The sequence below is a fragment of the Camelus ferus genome, chromosome 13, assembly GCF_009834535.1.
Source record: "Camelus ferus isolate YT-003-E chromosome 13, BCGSAC_Cfer_1.0, whole genome shotgun sequence".
NCBI classification, from domain to species: domain Eukaryota; kingdom Metazoa; phylum Chordata; class Mammalia; order Artiodactyla; family Camelidae; genus Camelus; species Camelus ferus.
Genome location: NC_045708.1, coordinates 4,161,129 through 4,177,545, shown reverse-complemented (window position 1 = coordinate 4,177,545; position 16,417 = coordinate 4,161,129). Strand labels below are relative to the sequence as shown.

The window sequence follows — 16,417 nt, the reverse complement described above, 5'->3', positions numbered from 1 at the left end:
GTCTCCCTTTCCAGCCCAGGCACAGCCGGAGGGAAGCGAGGCCGGGCTGTAGGTCTGCGGGCAGCACGTGGAGGGACGCTGGCCGCCGCGTCCCGCCCTCGGCCGCGTGGGGGCGCAGTGCGCAGTCGCGCTCCTTCCGGGCGCGGGAGGCGGCGGCGCGACTCCGGGCCGCCAGCGGCCGCTGTGGGGACGCCGCGGCAGTCCGCGCTGTCTGGGCCGCGGACCGTCGGTCCCTCTTGAGCACGGCCTTGCCGGTTTGGAGAGGTGAAAGGTTGCGAAGATGGCGACGGCCTTGAGCGAGGAGGAGCTGGACAATGAAGACTATTACTCGTTGCTGAACGTGCGCAGGGAGGTGAGGCCTGCGGCGGGCCGCCGTCGGGGCTGAGGCCGGGCCCGGTCGTTCGGAGACGGGCCGGGCTGGCGGTGACCGCCCCGCTCCCACCTCGGGCGGCCGGGCCCGGCGGGGAGGCCGCGTGACCCCGCCTGACGTGCGCGACCGCCGGCCGGCCGGGCTGCCCCCAGTGCCCCGACTCTTGCCGGGCGTATCCCGGTCCGCCTCCGCCCCGGCTCTCTACGGCTGGTACGCCGTGTACAAGCACGGCCAGAGGCCCCGAGCCCCCAAGAGGGAGCAGGGTCCCCGAGGTGGGGGCGGAGTAGGGGGTCCAGGTCCTCCGGGACCGGCTGCCGCGCTCGGCTCACACACCCGCCCTGGCTGGGGGACTGTGTCATCGCGCCCAGCCGGCAGGATGAGAAACAGAGTCTCAGGCATCAAGGTCAAGGCTACCAGGGAGTCTCCCCAGGGGTCTGTCCCGTCCCCGAGTCTTCCACGGGGACATCGCGCCTCTGAAGTGAGTCCAGGCTCAGAGGCACGTGGCTTGTGTCTTCCTTTCTCCTGAGCCGCTGCCCAGAAATGGAAGGAAGAGCGTTCCGGACAAATAGCCTCCGTTTGGAGGCCCAGAGTGGGAATTAGTCAGAAAAGAAGTGATGCCCCACTGCGGCCTCAGGACGCGCGCCTGTTTCCACACCAAATAAAAGATAACACGAAAGAGTCTCCCACTGTGGCCAGTAAATTTCCTTTCTTGTTGACCAGTGTGTTTGAGGTCAGCGTGAAGGGCAGGAAGGCTTCCAAGGTCAGGTCGTGAGGTGGCCTGTTTCTCTCTAAACCTCTGGGTGCGGTCTTCCAGCCCTGCCAGAGAATCTCTAATTCCGGCCAGGGCTTGCCAGTGATCAGAACTAGCCAGGTTTGGCTATCCTAGGCAGAGCTGCTCAAGTATGTGTTGTCCGTGAATGTTGGTCTGCGTGGTGTTAATAATAGCTCACGTTTCTCGAGTGCTTACTTTGTGCAGGGCCGCGGTGCCACATGATCACTTTCTGTTATTGCACTTAATTCTCATATCAGCCCTTAAGGTAGGTGATAAGATAATTCTTGATTTATAGTAGAGGAAACTGAGGCATAGAGAGATTTTAGTAACTTGCCCAAAGTCACACCACCAGAAAGCATGAGAGCCCGAATTCAGCCCTGGGCTGTCTAACCCTGGAGCCCCAGCTCTTCGTGGTGCACTGTCACCCCAGCTCTCCAGTCTTCAGACTGCAGAGCTGCTATACTCCTTGGGCACTGCACATAAGAATCCCTTAAATGCGTTAGCCACTATTTACTATGGAAACATCCAGTGAAATATTTTGGGGGAATTGCAGATTTTGTCGGGCTGTTGTAGGGCCGCCTGGAGGTTCTTGTACCTAACCAACGGTAAGGCGTTGGGTAAACCACTTCTTTGGCCTTCATTTCTCTCCCTTAGAATGAGGCGATGAGGCTAGCTAATCCTTCTCTCCAGCTCTTAGAAGCAAAGCAGTAAATGAAACCAGCTTTTCTGAAATCAGCCTTTCTTACCACTTATTTGTAGTTGGTCTAGGGTATCAGTAATTGAGCAGCCCAGTTACCTGTTTACTGAATCTTAGGCTGCTGCAGAGGATCAAAAAGATCTAGAATAATAAATAGGTTTGGCCAGAGTCCCGGGTAAACATCTGTCAGAGGTACACCTTGAAACTGCCAGAATGTTAGGACCTGCCGTTGTCATTGGACTGATGGGTGGAAGCCAAAGAAATATTTCCTTAAAGAAACATTTGACTTCTCCAGGCAAGTGAAGGCACTTCCTGTATCTGTGGCTGCAGGTGAAATCCCTGTGAAACACGTCCTCCTGCTTGAGTTGTTTTGTGATGCCTTTGTCAACAAACTCGGTGTAAAACACCGTCATCTCTGGTGTGCAGATTTTCTGTCTCAGGATTTCACTGAAAGAGGGACTCTGAATGTGATCTCTGGACTTGGTATTTACTAGGATTTTTTGTGAAATTAGAATTCAGGGGGCAAGGGCATAGCTCAGTGGTAGAGTGCATGCCTAGCATGCCGTATGTCCTGGGTTCAATCCCCAGTACTTCTATTTTAAAAAATGAATAAACCTAATTTCCTCCCCCCTCAAAAAAAAAGATGAAAAAAATTAACATTTAAAAAAATAAAATAGTTAAAAGAAAGAAAGAAAGAAATCAACCTGAAGTTGAAATACCATGATTTACTTGACGAATTAGAGGCAGAGTAGAAGTAATCTTCATTTCTACACGTGTGGTCAAAGAAGATAATAGCCTCTGTTGATACGTTCGCTGTCAGGTCTCCTAGTGTGAGTGGGAGGCGAGGTCCTCTTCCACCGTACATCAGAGTACCTTCAGAACTCTTGGTGTTCAGGAAGTTCAGACTTGCCCCCGGGAATCTCAGATGGAAGCAACCTGACACAAAACCAGGGAGTTCAATTTCAGTTTTTTAAGTTTACAGCATAGTATATGATGATAACAAATGGAGTGATTTAGAAATGTCGAAAATCAGCTTAAGAATCTCCCTTCACATGTTTTAAACTTTATAATATCCCCTTAAGTTGTATTCCAGAGAGTGAAGCAGGCAGCTAGACAGGACCATCAAATTCTGCTGCCAACAAGACTTCTGTGATCTTTAATAATTCTTTTTCTCTAGTGTTCTGGATTTCCTGTTTGCAGAGTGGAACCACTGTCTGCCTGCCCCACGTTGAGGGGAGGGAGTCCTTCATCTAACCAGACAGGCGCACTGAAACCGGACTGGCATCTCTGGTTTAGTGTAGTCAGATGCATCGTCAGGTGCCGAAAATCTAACTGATAAGAGATTTTTGAGATGATTTCCCAAAATTTATTTGGAGAAAGGATTCCTGAACAGAGTGAAAATTTTTTGATCTTTATACTTTTTATAGACATTATAATCAATACATTTTAAGCCTAATTTATTCCTAAATAATCGAGTTTAATTCCTACTTTACCAGTGTTGTATTTGAAAAAGTTTCATTTTTATTTGTGTCAGTCACCCATGTTTATAGCCTGTTTTAAGATCTCTGATCCTAGTCAGTGTAGCCTTAAAGGAACCAATCTCCTTTTCAGGTTTTAAACACATTGAAGAAAAAAGTTGTTAAATAAAAAATAAACTTAAGTAAAAGAGTTTTTCTGTAGTCCACATAGGGAGGTCAGTGTTGTCGGATCTTCATCCTTCCATAACACTAGACATGCAAAATCATCACCTATGGAAAAAGTTTTCCCAAAGTCGCTGCATTTTCACTACTTCCCTGGTGTAGGGTATATGTTCTTGCCACAGTTTTTGGTCATTTGGGTTTCTCTGAGTCGCAGAGTGGGGCTAGAAGTTCAACTTTGGACTGCAGTTGGGAAGAAGAGGCTGGAGCAGTAGAAGAAGATCTACTGGTCACTGTCAGAATTGACCTGGGGGGTCACGGTCACCCAGCCCCCAACCAGGATGGCTCTGCCATCTGCAGAAATTGAATGTAAAAGGGTCAGCTAACCCAGGTGCACCCTTAGGTCCCTAGAGCAGTGAGGGGCTGTGTGTGTGTCCATTCGTTGCTTATCCAGCCTGAGGCGCAGGTAGTTTAGTCTTAACAAAGAATATAAAGGTAGGTCTAAGAGGGTCGTTCCTTCCATGAGTCGCCCACCGACTGCATTAGGTTCAAAGTTTGATATTCCTAACATGGACCCCACTTGAAATTTGTGTGTTGGGCAAGGAGGGTAAACCTGGGTTGTCCGAAAACAGGTTACCCAGATGGTCACATTCCTAAGGTGTCCTATAAGTGGAGAAGCTGAGGAGCAGGAGTTTTATGCCACGCTGCCACCTGGGTGACCTTGAGCAGGTCTCTGAATCTCGGAGTCTCCTTTGCTGATCTGCGGCAGTCCTTCATGGAGTTACTGAGAGAGGAGAAGGAGACAGCACTGGGGGGCCCTGCAGCCAGAGGGTCCTGTATCCTAGGCTCGTAGTTTAACTTTTTGCTCCTTGTTTTCTTTGACGTCAAAATGTAGGCAACAGATAAAAATGTATTAAGCACTTACTCTGAGCCAGGATGTATGCTGGAGTGTGAGGATATGCATGCAGTACCTGGTGTAAGTAGGTATTCAGTTAATATTTATTGTGGCTGCTTCTTGCTTTTTGCTAAACATGAGGTTTTGCTTATTTCAAAAAGACATACACGTACATAGAAGGCTTTGGTGTGCCTCATCCTGGCTAAATTTGCTATTGTATTAATCCAAAAACATAGTGCCAGGATTTATGCTAAGCATTAGGTTATGAATTCCCGAAGTTTTTTCATTCTTTCTGTTGGAAATACTCAGTTTATTCTCTTCAAAAGATGTTTGGTTGTCTCTCTAAACTTACTGCGAGGTCATGAGTTTGACTTGGAGTCGGGGGTGGGGGGGTAGTCCCGGAAGCTGGGCTAAGCATAGGAGGAGGGTGCAGAGGTGAGGGCTAATCCAAAAAGACAGCGTCTGGAGTAGGCAGAGTGGGACCCGGAGATAAAATTGTTGCGAGCTGTCCGCTTTGAAGAGGCCAGGCAGAGACAGGAGGACCTCCTCAGAGGCAAAGGTTCTGCTCCAGCGACAGCAAGACAGCACTGGAGATCAGGAGGGTGCCCAGGTGGAGTTCAGAGGAGCTTCTGCGGTCTTGCCTGTGGGTGGGGAGGGAGCCGTTAGGATATCCAGCTCATTCCTGTGTCATCTCATAATGTGATTAGCAAACGCGATGGGGTTAACTTTTTAAAATTGTTTAATGAGCCATAAGCTAGTTATTACCTTTTTGCTTTGGGCATTTCAAACAATTGCGTCTTGAATTTTTAATGCTCTAGTTCTGCGTTATCTACCAAAATACCTTTTTTTCCTTCTTTCTTAAAGAGAATTCAATTGAAGCTTTTATATTTGCTATGAGTTCAGTAATAAAACAACGGAGAAAACGGGACATGCAAGAAGCATGCTTTGCTTGGCTATGGAATTTTAGTGTTTACTTGTATTAAACTTTAATTTTTAACTTTACTTATGTATTTTATCTATACCCTACCTCATTCAAGAAAGGATTGAAGACAAGTAACAGATGAAAAGATAAAATAGCATGAATATTTAAAAGGGGGCACTAAAAATGGGGGCCGTTGTGAATATTGCTGCTTTGTTGCCACCGTTGTGGCACAGACACCGTACAGATCTGCTCCTTGAAGAAGCTCGTCACCTCACATGGGACTTCCCTGGAGACGATAGCCTGATGGCCAGGTCCTGCTTGGCTCTTGCTTGGACTGTTGGAACCCCTTCTGCATGCAATGAGTGCACAGTGTTCCCTCCCTAGTTTGCTGGAGCCAGAACATTCTTTACCAGTAAAATGCCAACAGACATCAACCACAAGGATTCCGCACAAGTGGGCAGGATGGAGCAGATGGACACGGATGAGAGGGAGTGTGAGGTCAGGCTTTCAGGGAGAAATAAGGCGAGCTCTGAATGTGAAGACAGGGTCTGAACATCAGTTGTGACCCTGAGAGGAGCCTGAGCTTGTCCCCCTAGGGTGCTGGCCTTTCTGATTACTGCTGTGTCTCAGAGACACCAGGTAAACACGTGGACGTGACCAGGAAGAGAAAGGAAGACAGAATTGTACGATGGTAGAAGAGTATTTTTTAAGCCCTTAGCTTGACCTCTTACCAGCAATCAGAATTTTTGCTCCTTTGGCTCGGTTGTCCTGATGTGCTTTGTCAGCAGAAGACGTGCTCTGGTGGACAGGACTCCACTCTGCCCTACAAGCCTTAAAGGTGATGTGGGTCCTGCCTTTTTCCTTTTTTGTAGTATTCAGACTTCTGCCCTGAGTGATGCCTAATCCTTTTTTGACCTTATAATGCCATCATATTGGCATTATATCTTATTGAGGGTAATGGGTTCTATAAATCTTGTTTTTTTCCTTCTATGTTAAGTAGAACTTAAGATTTCTAAGGTTATTCCTAGTTGTAGAAACTTGGAATTGTTTGATCAACCTCTTGTTTAGCTTTTCTGACTTATTCATCATTTGATTGTTTCTCTCTTAAGCCTACCTTTTCAAAATGAGGAGTCCTAAAACGGTGGTAGGAGGCTGACTTCAGAATCATGAGAAATAATAGTGTGTGCATCTGACCTCTGTACTCAGCAGACCTGGGTTTTAGAGACGGACAACTGAAATCACTTAGCCTAGTGCCTTGCATATTAGGCATCTATGAGCACTTGTTGATTATTTGAAAAGGCCAAAGATGCAGGTGGAACTTAGAAGAGATCAATGGCTTAAAGAGCAAAGCCTTTGAAGACAGGTCCAAGTTTGACTTTCTTAGCAGCCTGATCTAGGGCAAGTTTCTTAACCTCTCTAGCCTGTTTCTTCATCCATAAAATCTAGACTGTCATAGGGCTGTTGGGAGAATTAAGCGAGAATGCATGTAAGTGCTTAGCATAGTAATGGGCATATTATTATGTAAAGTAAATGCCAGTATATTTTTATTAGTATCATGAGCATAAAAGTTAATAAGGAACGCTCTTACTGATTTGCAGGAATTCTTTATGTAATTTGGATGAGTCCTTTGTTGGACAGATTAGTATAAATATCTGTTCCCTCTCTGTAGTTTGCCCTTCTTTCTTGCAAGTGTTCATGAACCAAGTTCAAGTTGAGCCAGGCCACACAAGTTACCATTTCTGGCCAGCTTTTGGGTCAGGGGTCCATAATCAGATCAACTTCTCCATCTCACACAAGTCATTTAATTAACTTTTTTGATCCTCACAGTTTTTATCTGTAAAATGGGGATTCTCATACCAACCTCAAGACGTTTTTAGAGTATTCAAGTATTAAGTGAGGAAATAGCGGTGGAAGTATTTTGTTAGCTGTAAGTCTGGACAAATGCACTCGTGACACCACCGACAGCCTGGAAACCCCTTTGGCTTTTGCGATGCTCTCTGTCCTCCTGTCTCACTTTGCCAGGTGCTTATCTCCTGTCTTGCTTAGAATGTCCCCAGGTTCAGTCCTCACCAGCCCAGCTGGTTTAAAGGGCTTTGCTTTGGCCCAGCATCTCTGCCTTCTGGCCATTAGGCTTACATGTTTAAATTCACCTTCCTCCCAAGCCTGACTGCCTCCCAGTTTCTCCCTGATCCACACATCCCAGCCAGAACACCAAATGCTCTTCGATTTTTCCTCTCCATGTGGTTCTGGGCCTTTTCCCACTGTCCCGTAGACAGTCTGGGAATCCTCCACCTCCATGGACTCTGATCTTTTCATTTCCGTTTCCGCTTCTGGGCAGCCAGCCAGCCTCGTAACCTCGGCCCTCCGTGTTGCCCGTAGTTTCCTTCAGGTCTCTCTGGTTTTGACTTTTGCCAGCTTTATTCAGACTGTACTGAGTCTACATTAACGGACAGTACTGATCACATTTCTCCAGACAGAAACCTTTTGTGGTTGGGTAAGGGTCAAACTCTTGGCTCCATTTTTAAAGCCCCTTATAAATCAGGTATCTTCTGTATTTTCTGCCTACTTTGTGGCGATGTTCTGCCATCTTCCACTGCAAAGCAAGCTCCATGTGGTCAGGGACCATGGTGGTCTGGTTCACCATCATGTCCCTAGCATAGTGCAGGCAGGTAACATGTACTTACAAGTGTTTGCTGAGCGAATAAGCAGGTGGATGGATGTCCACATTAACTTCTTGCCTACTTCCTGCCTTCTTACTTACCTTCCCTCTGGCCAGTTTGTCAGTGTTGTCTCTGCTGTCTCCTCAGGGCATTCTTCTGCCCTGAAATACCCCAGCTTGTCTTGGATACCGAAGCAAATCAAAATCTACCTTTTGCATTCCTGTTTAGACTCTACAGCCCTGAACTTAATTCTTCATCATTAATAGTAGCATTTTTATTTTATATTGTTTATTTAAAGCCATGTGTGTGGGGTTTTAGGGAAAACACGCACATACGTAATTTATAATCTTCTTGAGGGCAAGGACGACATATTTTTGTACCAGCTCTGGTACTCAGAGCAGGGTTGACATCCAGCAAACATTCCTGGTGTGAAATGGTGAAAATTTACTGACGCTGTACTCGCCTTGTCTGGGTGCATTTACTTTGTGGAATTCCTGTGTTCTTGAGGATCACATTGCAGTTTGGGCCACAGATCGTTGTAGAGAAATTTATTGGAGGGAGTTTATCAATCATCAGTTTGGTAAATCTAAATTCTCACTTATGAAAATTGTTGAAAGCCAGGTGCCAGAGGATGAGAGCAAACGCAAACACCGGCCTTTATGCCGGGGCCCCAGCGTAAGCCAAGGCCTATGGAGACTGAGTTCAAGGCTGAAAAGCGCGTGAGAAAGGAAAGCATGCCTTTCCCCGTTGGGCTTGTCGTTTTTCATCCGGCAGGTACGGATTATCTTCCTCTCTTATGTTTCTTTATTGTGGTGGGGAAGGGGCACTTGTTTATCATCTTTTGCGCCAGCGCCAGTAATGATATTTGTAAAAGTAAATAGCTTCAGATGGGTTAGATTTGTTTTTGTGCAGTTCTTTCTCCTTCTGTCAGTTAAATAGAGCTGAGTTTTCACGATGGACATAGACTAGTCTGACTTGAAACCCTGTTCTCTCTGGTTTGCTCCTTTTGGTTTGATCAGATGGATCAGGCAGAATGAGCTGGTGCAGTGTGCACTGTGCTCCACGTTGAGGGAAAGACCCCGTACATTGCTGAGGTGGATGAACCCCAAGTGCAGGAACCTATTTCCAGATCCTCCAAAGATTTCCTGCATGTAAATGAAAAGGGGAGAAGACTGTGCTGAGCAGGGAAAAATAGCGTGAGAAGATGTTAGAGTTGTGTATGAGAGCAATTTTACTGCGTGAAGCTTCAGACCATGTACTGGGAACTTTACAAAATGAAGTAGGAAATTTTCCCAAGTCCAGCTCAGTGGTTGTGTTTTAGTGCCTGGTGAGTGAGTGGCTTAGTCTTAGCATGATCCATATCTACTCAGTGACATCAGATAGTCTGTAACGCCCTTTCTCTTCGTGAAACAGCTCTTACTCAGCACAAAGCAGCCATGCTGTCTTGGTGTTAATTAGCTCTGAAATCTGCTCTTTCCTTTAAATTGTATGAGCACCAAGTATCATAAAAAATTACAGCCTTTTATTAGCTGATGCAGTTTATTTCAGTCAGATTGTCATGGAACATACGGACAGTCATGAATCTTCAATTGTGGTAATTAGGCAAACTTCCCAAAATCCAACAGAATATAGTTTGCAGAGACTTTGTTGCTGAAATACAGTAATATAAATATAGCCTGGAAGTTTGAGCTTGAAATTTATAGGCTTCAGCAACAAAAAGCCTAGTGGCTTTACTTATCCTAAAATGAATGTGTGGGCTATAATTAATTGTTACTTGCATGTTCTGTTAGGTCCTCAAAGTATTGAATTAAATATCATCACTGTGGTAGTTACAAGTGCTTGACACTAAACATTCTTGGCTCCTAACTAGAGAGGGGACTGCACTTCCTGTCCCCTGGTGGGTGAGTAGGGTCACATGACTGGCTCTAGCCAGCTGTGTGAATGGAAGTCATGTGTGTCCTACTCAGGCTGAGGCATTTAAAGGCCAGGTCAGCCAGAGAGTCTCTTGCTCTTCCCTCTACCTCCATCACTGACAGTGGTTCCAAAGGGTGTCTGTCCTGTCCACCTGTAACCTGAGGACATTGCCAAGCAGAGAACTAACTGACCTGAGATGGATGTGTAAAGTAAGGGAGAAATAAACCTTAGGAATTTGGGGGTTGTGTGTCACCTGGATCATCTAATCCAGCAATTCCCAAACTTTTTGGTGTCAAGACCCCTTTACAGTCTTAAATTATGGAGGACCCCAAAGAGCTTTTGTTCATGTGGGTTATAGCTATCCATATTTAATTTGAAACTAAAACCAAATAGATTGATAAAATGTTGTAGGATAAGACAAAATGTACTTCTTGTACTTCAGTATAGGCACAAGGGAGACGTAAGGACTTCAAAATAACTGTAATGAACAATAAAGAGGTTATAGATGTACAGATATCAGCAGGTATAACGAAAGGTAGCTAGTAAGTACACAGCAAAATAACTGAGAGTCAGTTGAGTTAATCTCTGAAAACTCACATTTATACTATAAAGCTACCACCTTAGAAATTTCTAGAAAACATAAAGATATACAAGTACACATTTCATTAACCAACAGAACAATATCATCTTATGTCATATAGTCTCAAGAAAACCTCACTATACACTCATGAGAGAATGAGAAAAAGGTAGATAACATCTTAGTATTACCTTGAAATTAGTTTTGACCTGTGGATCCCCTGAAAGGGTCTCAGGGACTCCCAGGGGGCCCCACATCACACCTTCAGAACTATTGACCTAGCCCACCCTGACCAGTACAGGCATGTTTCAGACATACTGAGGTTCCTCACATGCTTTAGTTTACTTTGCTAAATGAAGATAGAAAATAAAGGCAGAGTGGCCGTGTACTCTTTGAATATGTGCTGTCACACTGATTCCAGAGATGATCTCCATCACTCAGAATTAAGTAAGTGAAAATGTAGCAGTGTTTTCAACTGCTTAATTATCTAAGGGAAGCAAATGTGATGCAATTGTGTCAGGAGACTTCTAAGCGTGATACCACAGCTAAAATCAGAAAAAAGAGAATTGATAGGTTTGATTTTGTAAAAATGAGAAACACCTGTGTTTATTAAAGGACGATAACTAAAACCTAAAAAAAAAAAATTATACAGTTAAAAGATTCAAAAGGAATCTGCAATATATTTAATTAAAAAAAGTCATACTTGTAATATATAAGGAACTCTTGGAATCAAAGAAAAAGATGACTACTCTAATAGGAAAGTAATACAAAGGAAACAAATAGGTTACTTCATAAAAGAAGTCATCTAAAATGCAAATAAATGTATGGAAACTTTTTTATCCTCACTAGTAACCAAACATGCAAGTTAAAACAAGGGTTTTGTTTGTTGTTTTGTTTTATTTTCTTCTACCAGATTGACAAAGTTTTTTTTTTTTCTTTTTAGTTGTAGTATTCAGTTCTGATGAGATGGAGATCTGTTAGCCCTCCCAACCAGAAAGGAGGAGGATATTCCTCTGGAGAAATTGAACCAGAGATCTCTAGAGCCTAGACATAGACAGTAGAGGGTGAGAGTGGCCCCCTGACAAAGGCAGGGAGTATACAAGTGTTTGTACCCTGCATGGTGAGACTTCCAGCTCTTTTTCCTTATCCTTTTGGCTCTTCCTTGAATGAACTAGCCTATCAAAGAGAGAAGACTGCCGAATGAAAATTCTAGGTTCCCTCCCAGGCGTTTCACAGAGAAGCTCATCAGATGACAAGGCCTGTTCACACATACAGAGCTTCCAAACAGCTTCTTAAATCTTACTATGAAATGTAAATCAGTTGCCAAACACCATCAAATATTTGAGGGAAGTCTCCAAAATGGAATTCTGAGATCATGCAGAAAGCAAGAAGAAACTAGAAGGAAGCACACTGCAGGGAGTTTGGAAACTGGATCATCCTCAGATAAGACATTACATTTAAGAAATAAGAACAAGGTGATATGTCAAAAAAAAAAAAACTATATAAAAAAAGGAGCTGTTGGGAATTAAAGATAAGATAAAAAATTCTATAGAAGAGCTAGAAGATAAAAATGAGGAAATATCCACAAAAGTAAAGTTTTAAAAGTAGAAGATAAATTCTTAGACATTAAATAAAGTAAAATGAAGAAGACATTATTCAATGGTTAATATGAGAAAATGTCTCAAAAGATAGACTACAGGTGAAAATCAAGTAACTAGCATAGTGAATGGGGTTGGGGGGTAAGGAGACCCATTTAACTAAAGGAAATCATGGGTTACAGAGAGAATCCTAGAAGTTTCCAAACAGGTCCCAAAAAAGAATTGGAAATTAGAAAGACACTAGATAGCTCACCAGTAGTACTATCAGCTAGAAGACAGTGGAGCAACAGAGTAAAAATCCTGAGGAAAAATTGTATCCAAGCTAGAATTCCATACCCAGCCAACTATTCATCAAGTATAAAGGTAGGATGTAAGAACATTTTGAAATATGGCAAAGCCTAAAGAAATTTTCCTCTCAACCAGTCTTTGTAAAGGAAACTATTGGAGGTTGAGCTCCATCCAAATAAAGAAAACCGAGAAAGAGAAAGGAATCAAATACAGAAAAGAGAGACCAGCCCAGATAAGATACCCAGGAAGATGCTAACAGGAAATCTTAGGATGAAGTTTGTTTAGCAAGCCTAACAACCAGTACAGTGCAGAGAGCTCTAGGAGGAATGCCTCTTGAGGGGAAAATGAAATTGATGGGCTATTTGATACTTTTGTGTTGAGAGGAATATTGTAAGTCTTTACTGTAAGAAGTCTACTATAAAGAGTTGGAGAAGAATGGTAACAGATACCTAGAAAGGTAAAGCAAATGGAAAACTGAGGCGATTGTTAACTCCAGGAAAAATAAAAAGTAGTTCAAAAACAGAAATATAATCATAGTATACTGTTTGATTCAGCTTTGAGGTATATTTACATAGTCACAATAAACACTAAATTAAAAAGAAAAATTGTTTATTGATTTGGACCAAAGTTACAATTACACAGAAGGGAGAGAAAAGATAAGCAGAGGAAGAGAACTAAATTCTCTTAAATTTAAGTCTAAAGTTAAAAATTTTGGATTAAGTCTAAAATTTAAAAATTAAGGATATGAGTATATTAGAATCATAAATGAGAAAAATGCTAAAAGATTTGAAAGTGCTTGCATCTGAGGAGTGCGGGGTGAATGCTGTTTTTGGTTAGAAATCCAGTGGGTTTTTTTATAAGCTGCTTATGTGTTCTTTGGATAAAATTAAATTTTTTAATTTTAAATAATTAAATGGTAAACACTTTTTGGAGGTCAGTTCAGAAGACTAAAATGGAAGTCTTGTATCGTTTAACCCAACAACTCTAGAAACTTATTTTCAGAATGATAATCATGGATACAAAAAATGTTTTAGCTGTAGGGGTGTCCACTGCAGCCTTATAAACAAATGAAAATTGTTAATAGAAGATTGTTATATAAAACTGTGATAATGCCATATTTTGAAGTGCTATTCAGCCGTTTAATATGGTATGGAAAATACTTAAAGACCAATAAAACCCATAAAACCAAAACTCCACAAGACCTTTAACTGAAAGAAAAAACAGGTTATACAATTGTACTATAGAAGAAATACTATTTTATTTTTAAATATATTTTTCTTATTTGTATTTTCAATTTTATCCTTGATAAATATATATATATTTTAAAGGAAAAATATTTTTAAGGTAATTCAGCTAGGAAAAACCTAGCACTTGACTCATCTCTTTAACCTGTTTGACCAGAAGAATTGATACCATTTTTATATCTATGTTGATGACAAAGCTTCTATACATATTTTTTAAAATCAAGTTTTATTTTTGCTCCACATCTTCACCCACACTTAATATTCTTAGTCTTTTTCATTTTAGCCATTCTAGTGATTGTTAGTAGTAGCTCGTGTTTTTAATTTGCATTTCCCTAATGACTAACAATGTTGAAGTCTTTTTGTATACTTATTAACCATTTCTGTATCATTTTTTATTGAAGCTTCTGTTTACGTCTTTTTGTTTGTTTTTTTTTTTCTTAATTGAAGTATAGTTAATTTACAATATTGTGTTAATTTCTGACGTACAGCATAGTGATTCAGTTATATATATATATATACCTTTTTGTGTTCTTTTCCATTATAGGCTGTTACAAGGTATTAAATATAGTCCCCTGTGTTTACATCTTTTACTGATTATCTTATCAGATTGTTTGTCTTCTTTAGTTGTGAGAGCTCATTATATATTCTGGATATTAACCTATCAGATGGGTATTTTACAATTTTTTAAGTTTTTATCCTATATAGGAAATCTTTAACTGAAAATTACAAAGATCATCTGCTGTTTTCTTTTAGAAGCTTTATGGTTTTAGTTTTTACATGTCGGTCTTTTTTCCAGTCTGTGGTTTTGCTGGGTTTTTTTTGTTTGTTTCTAATTTTTTTAACTTATGAGATATACATAATATAAAATTTACCATCTTAGCCATTTTTTAGTATACAGTTCAGTGGTGTTAAATGCATACATGTTGTGCATCTGTCACCACCATTTGTATCTCTTAAACTCCTTTCATCTTGCAAAACTCAAACTGTTCCCCTAGCCTCCAGCAACCACTATTCTGTTCTCTGTCTTTATGATTTGTCTACTCTAGGTACCTCATGTAAGTAGAATTATACAGTATTTCTCATTTCATGACTGGCTTATTTCCCTTAGCATAATGTTCTCAAGGTTCATCTGTGTTGGCAGCATATGTCAGAATCCCCAGACTTTTTAAGGCTGAATAATATTACATTGGATTTATATACCACACTTTGCTTATTCATTCATTTGTGGATGGACAGTTGGGCTGCTTCCATGTTTCAGCTATTGTGAATAATGCTGCTCTGAACATGGATATATATAAATACCTGTTCAAAATCCTTCTTTTAATTCTTTTGAATATTTACCCAAAAGTGGAGTTGCTGGATCATATGGTAAATCTGTTTTTAATTTTTTTGAGGAACTGCCGTACTACTTTCCATGAAAGCTCTACCATTTTACATTCCCATCAGCAGTGCACGTGGATTCCAGTTTCTCTACATCCTTGCCAGTACTTGTTATTTTCTGTTTGGTGTGTGTTTGTTTCTTTGTTTTTAATAGTAGCCATCCTAATGGATGTGGAGTGGTACTCATTGTGACTTTGATTCACATCTTCCTAATAGTGATATCGAGCATCTTTTCATGTGCTTTTGGCCATTCATGTATCTTCTTTGGATAAATGTCTATTTAAGTCCTTTGCCATATTTGAATCAGGTTGTTTTTGTTGAGTTTAGGAATTCTTTATACTAGATATTAATCCCTCATTAGATATACTATTTGCAAATATTTTCTTCTATTATATAGGTTGTTTTGTAACTTTCTTGATAGTGTCCTTTGATTTACAAGAGTTTTTAATTTTTATGAAGTCCAGTTTGTCTGTTTTTTCTTTTGTTGCCTGTGCCTTTGGTGTTATATCTAAGAAATCATTGCCAAATTCAGTGTCATGAAGCTTTTGCCCTATGTTTTCTTTATGGGTTCTATAGTTTCAGCTCTTATGTTTAGGTCTTTGATCCATTTTGAGTAGATAAACTATAAATGGATTCAGCAAAAGTTGCAAGATACAAAGTCAACACACAAAAATCAGTTGCATTAGTTTTGTATATGGTATTAGGTAAGGGTCTTACTTCATTCTTTTCATGTGGATATTCAGTTATCCTAGAATCATTTGTTGAACAGGCTATCTTTTCCCTATTAAATAATCTTGGCACTCTTGTCAAAAATAATTTGACCATTTATGCGAGGGTTTATTTCTGGGCTATTTCATTCCATGGATCTATATGTCTTTATGCCAGTATCACCCTGTTTTGATTACTGTAGCTTTGTTGTAAATTTTGAAATAAAGAAGTGTGAGTCCTCCATCTTTGTCCTTTTTCAAGATTGTTTTGGCTATTTGGGATCCCTCTAGATTCCATGTGAATTTTGCAATGAATTTTTCTATTTCTGTAAAAAAATGTCATTGGGAATTTAATAGGAATTGCATTGATTCTTTTGGTTGCTTTGCACAGTATCATCATTTTATATTTTATATTTATTTATATTAAGTCTTCTAATCCATTGATATAGAATATCTTTCCATTTATTTATGACATCTTTAATTTCTTTCAGCATATTTTATAATTTTCACTATGGTAAGGTACTTCTTTTACCTCCCTGGTAAATTCCTAAGTTTCTCATTTGTTTGTTTTTGATGCTATTGTAAATGGAATTGTTTTCTTAATTTCCTTTTCAGATTGCTTATTGTTCATGTATAGAAATGCAGCTAATTTTTGTGTGTTGACTTTGTAGCTTGCAACTTTGCTGACCTCATTCGATAGTCCTAACAGGATGATTTTGGGGGTTTTTGTTTTTTGCTTTGTTTTTTTGTTTGTGG

At 41.0% G+C, this 16,417-nt stretch overlaps 1 protein-coding gene across 1 annotated transcript in view; it reads left to right on the top strand.

The window, feature by feature from the left end:
- Positions 1–265: 265 nt before the first annotated feature.
- Positions 266–16,417, top strand: part of DNAJC11 (DnaJ heat shock protein family (Hsp40) member C11) — a 65,619-nt gene continuing 49,467 nt past the window's right edge. Inside the window, 1 exon segment of the mRNA XM_032495091.1 lies at positions 266–352. Within this exon segment, the coding sequence (XP_032350982.1) occupies positions 281–352 (72 nt within the window). The 5' untranslated portion in view covers positions 266–280.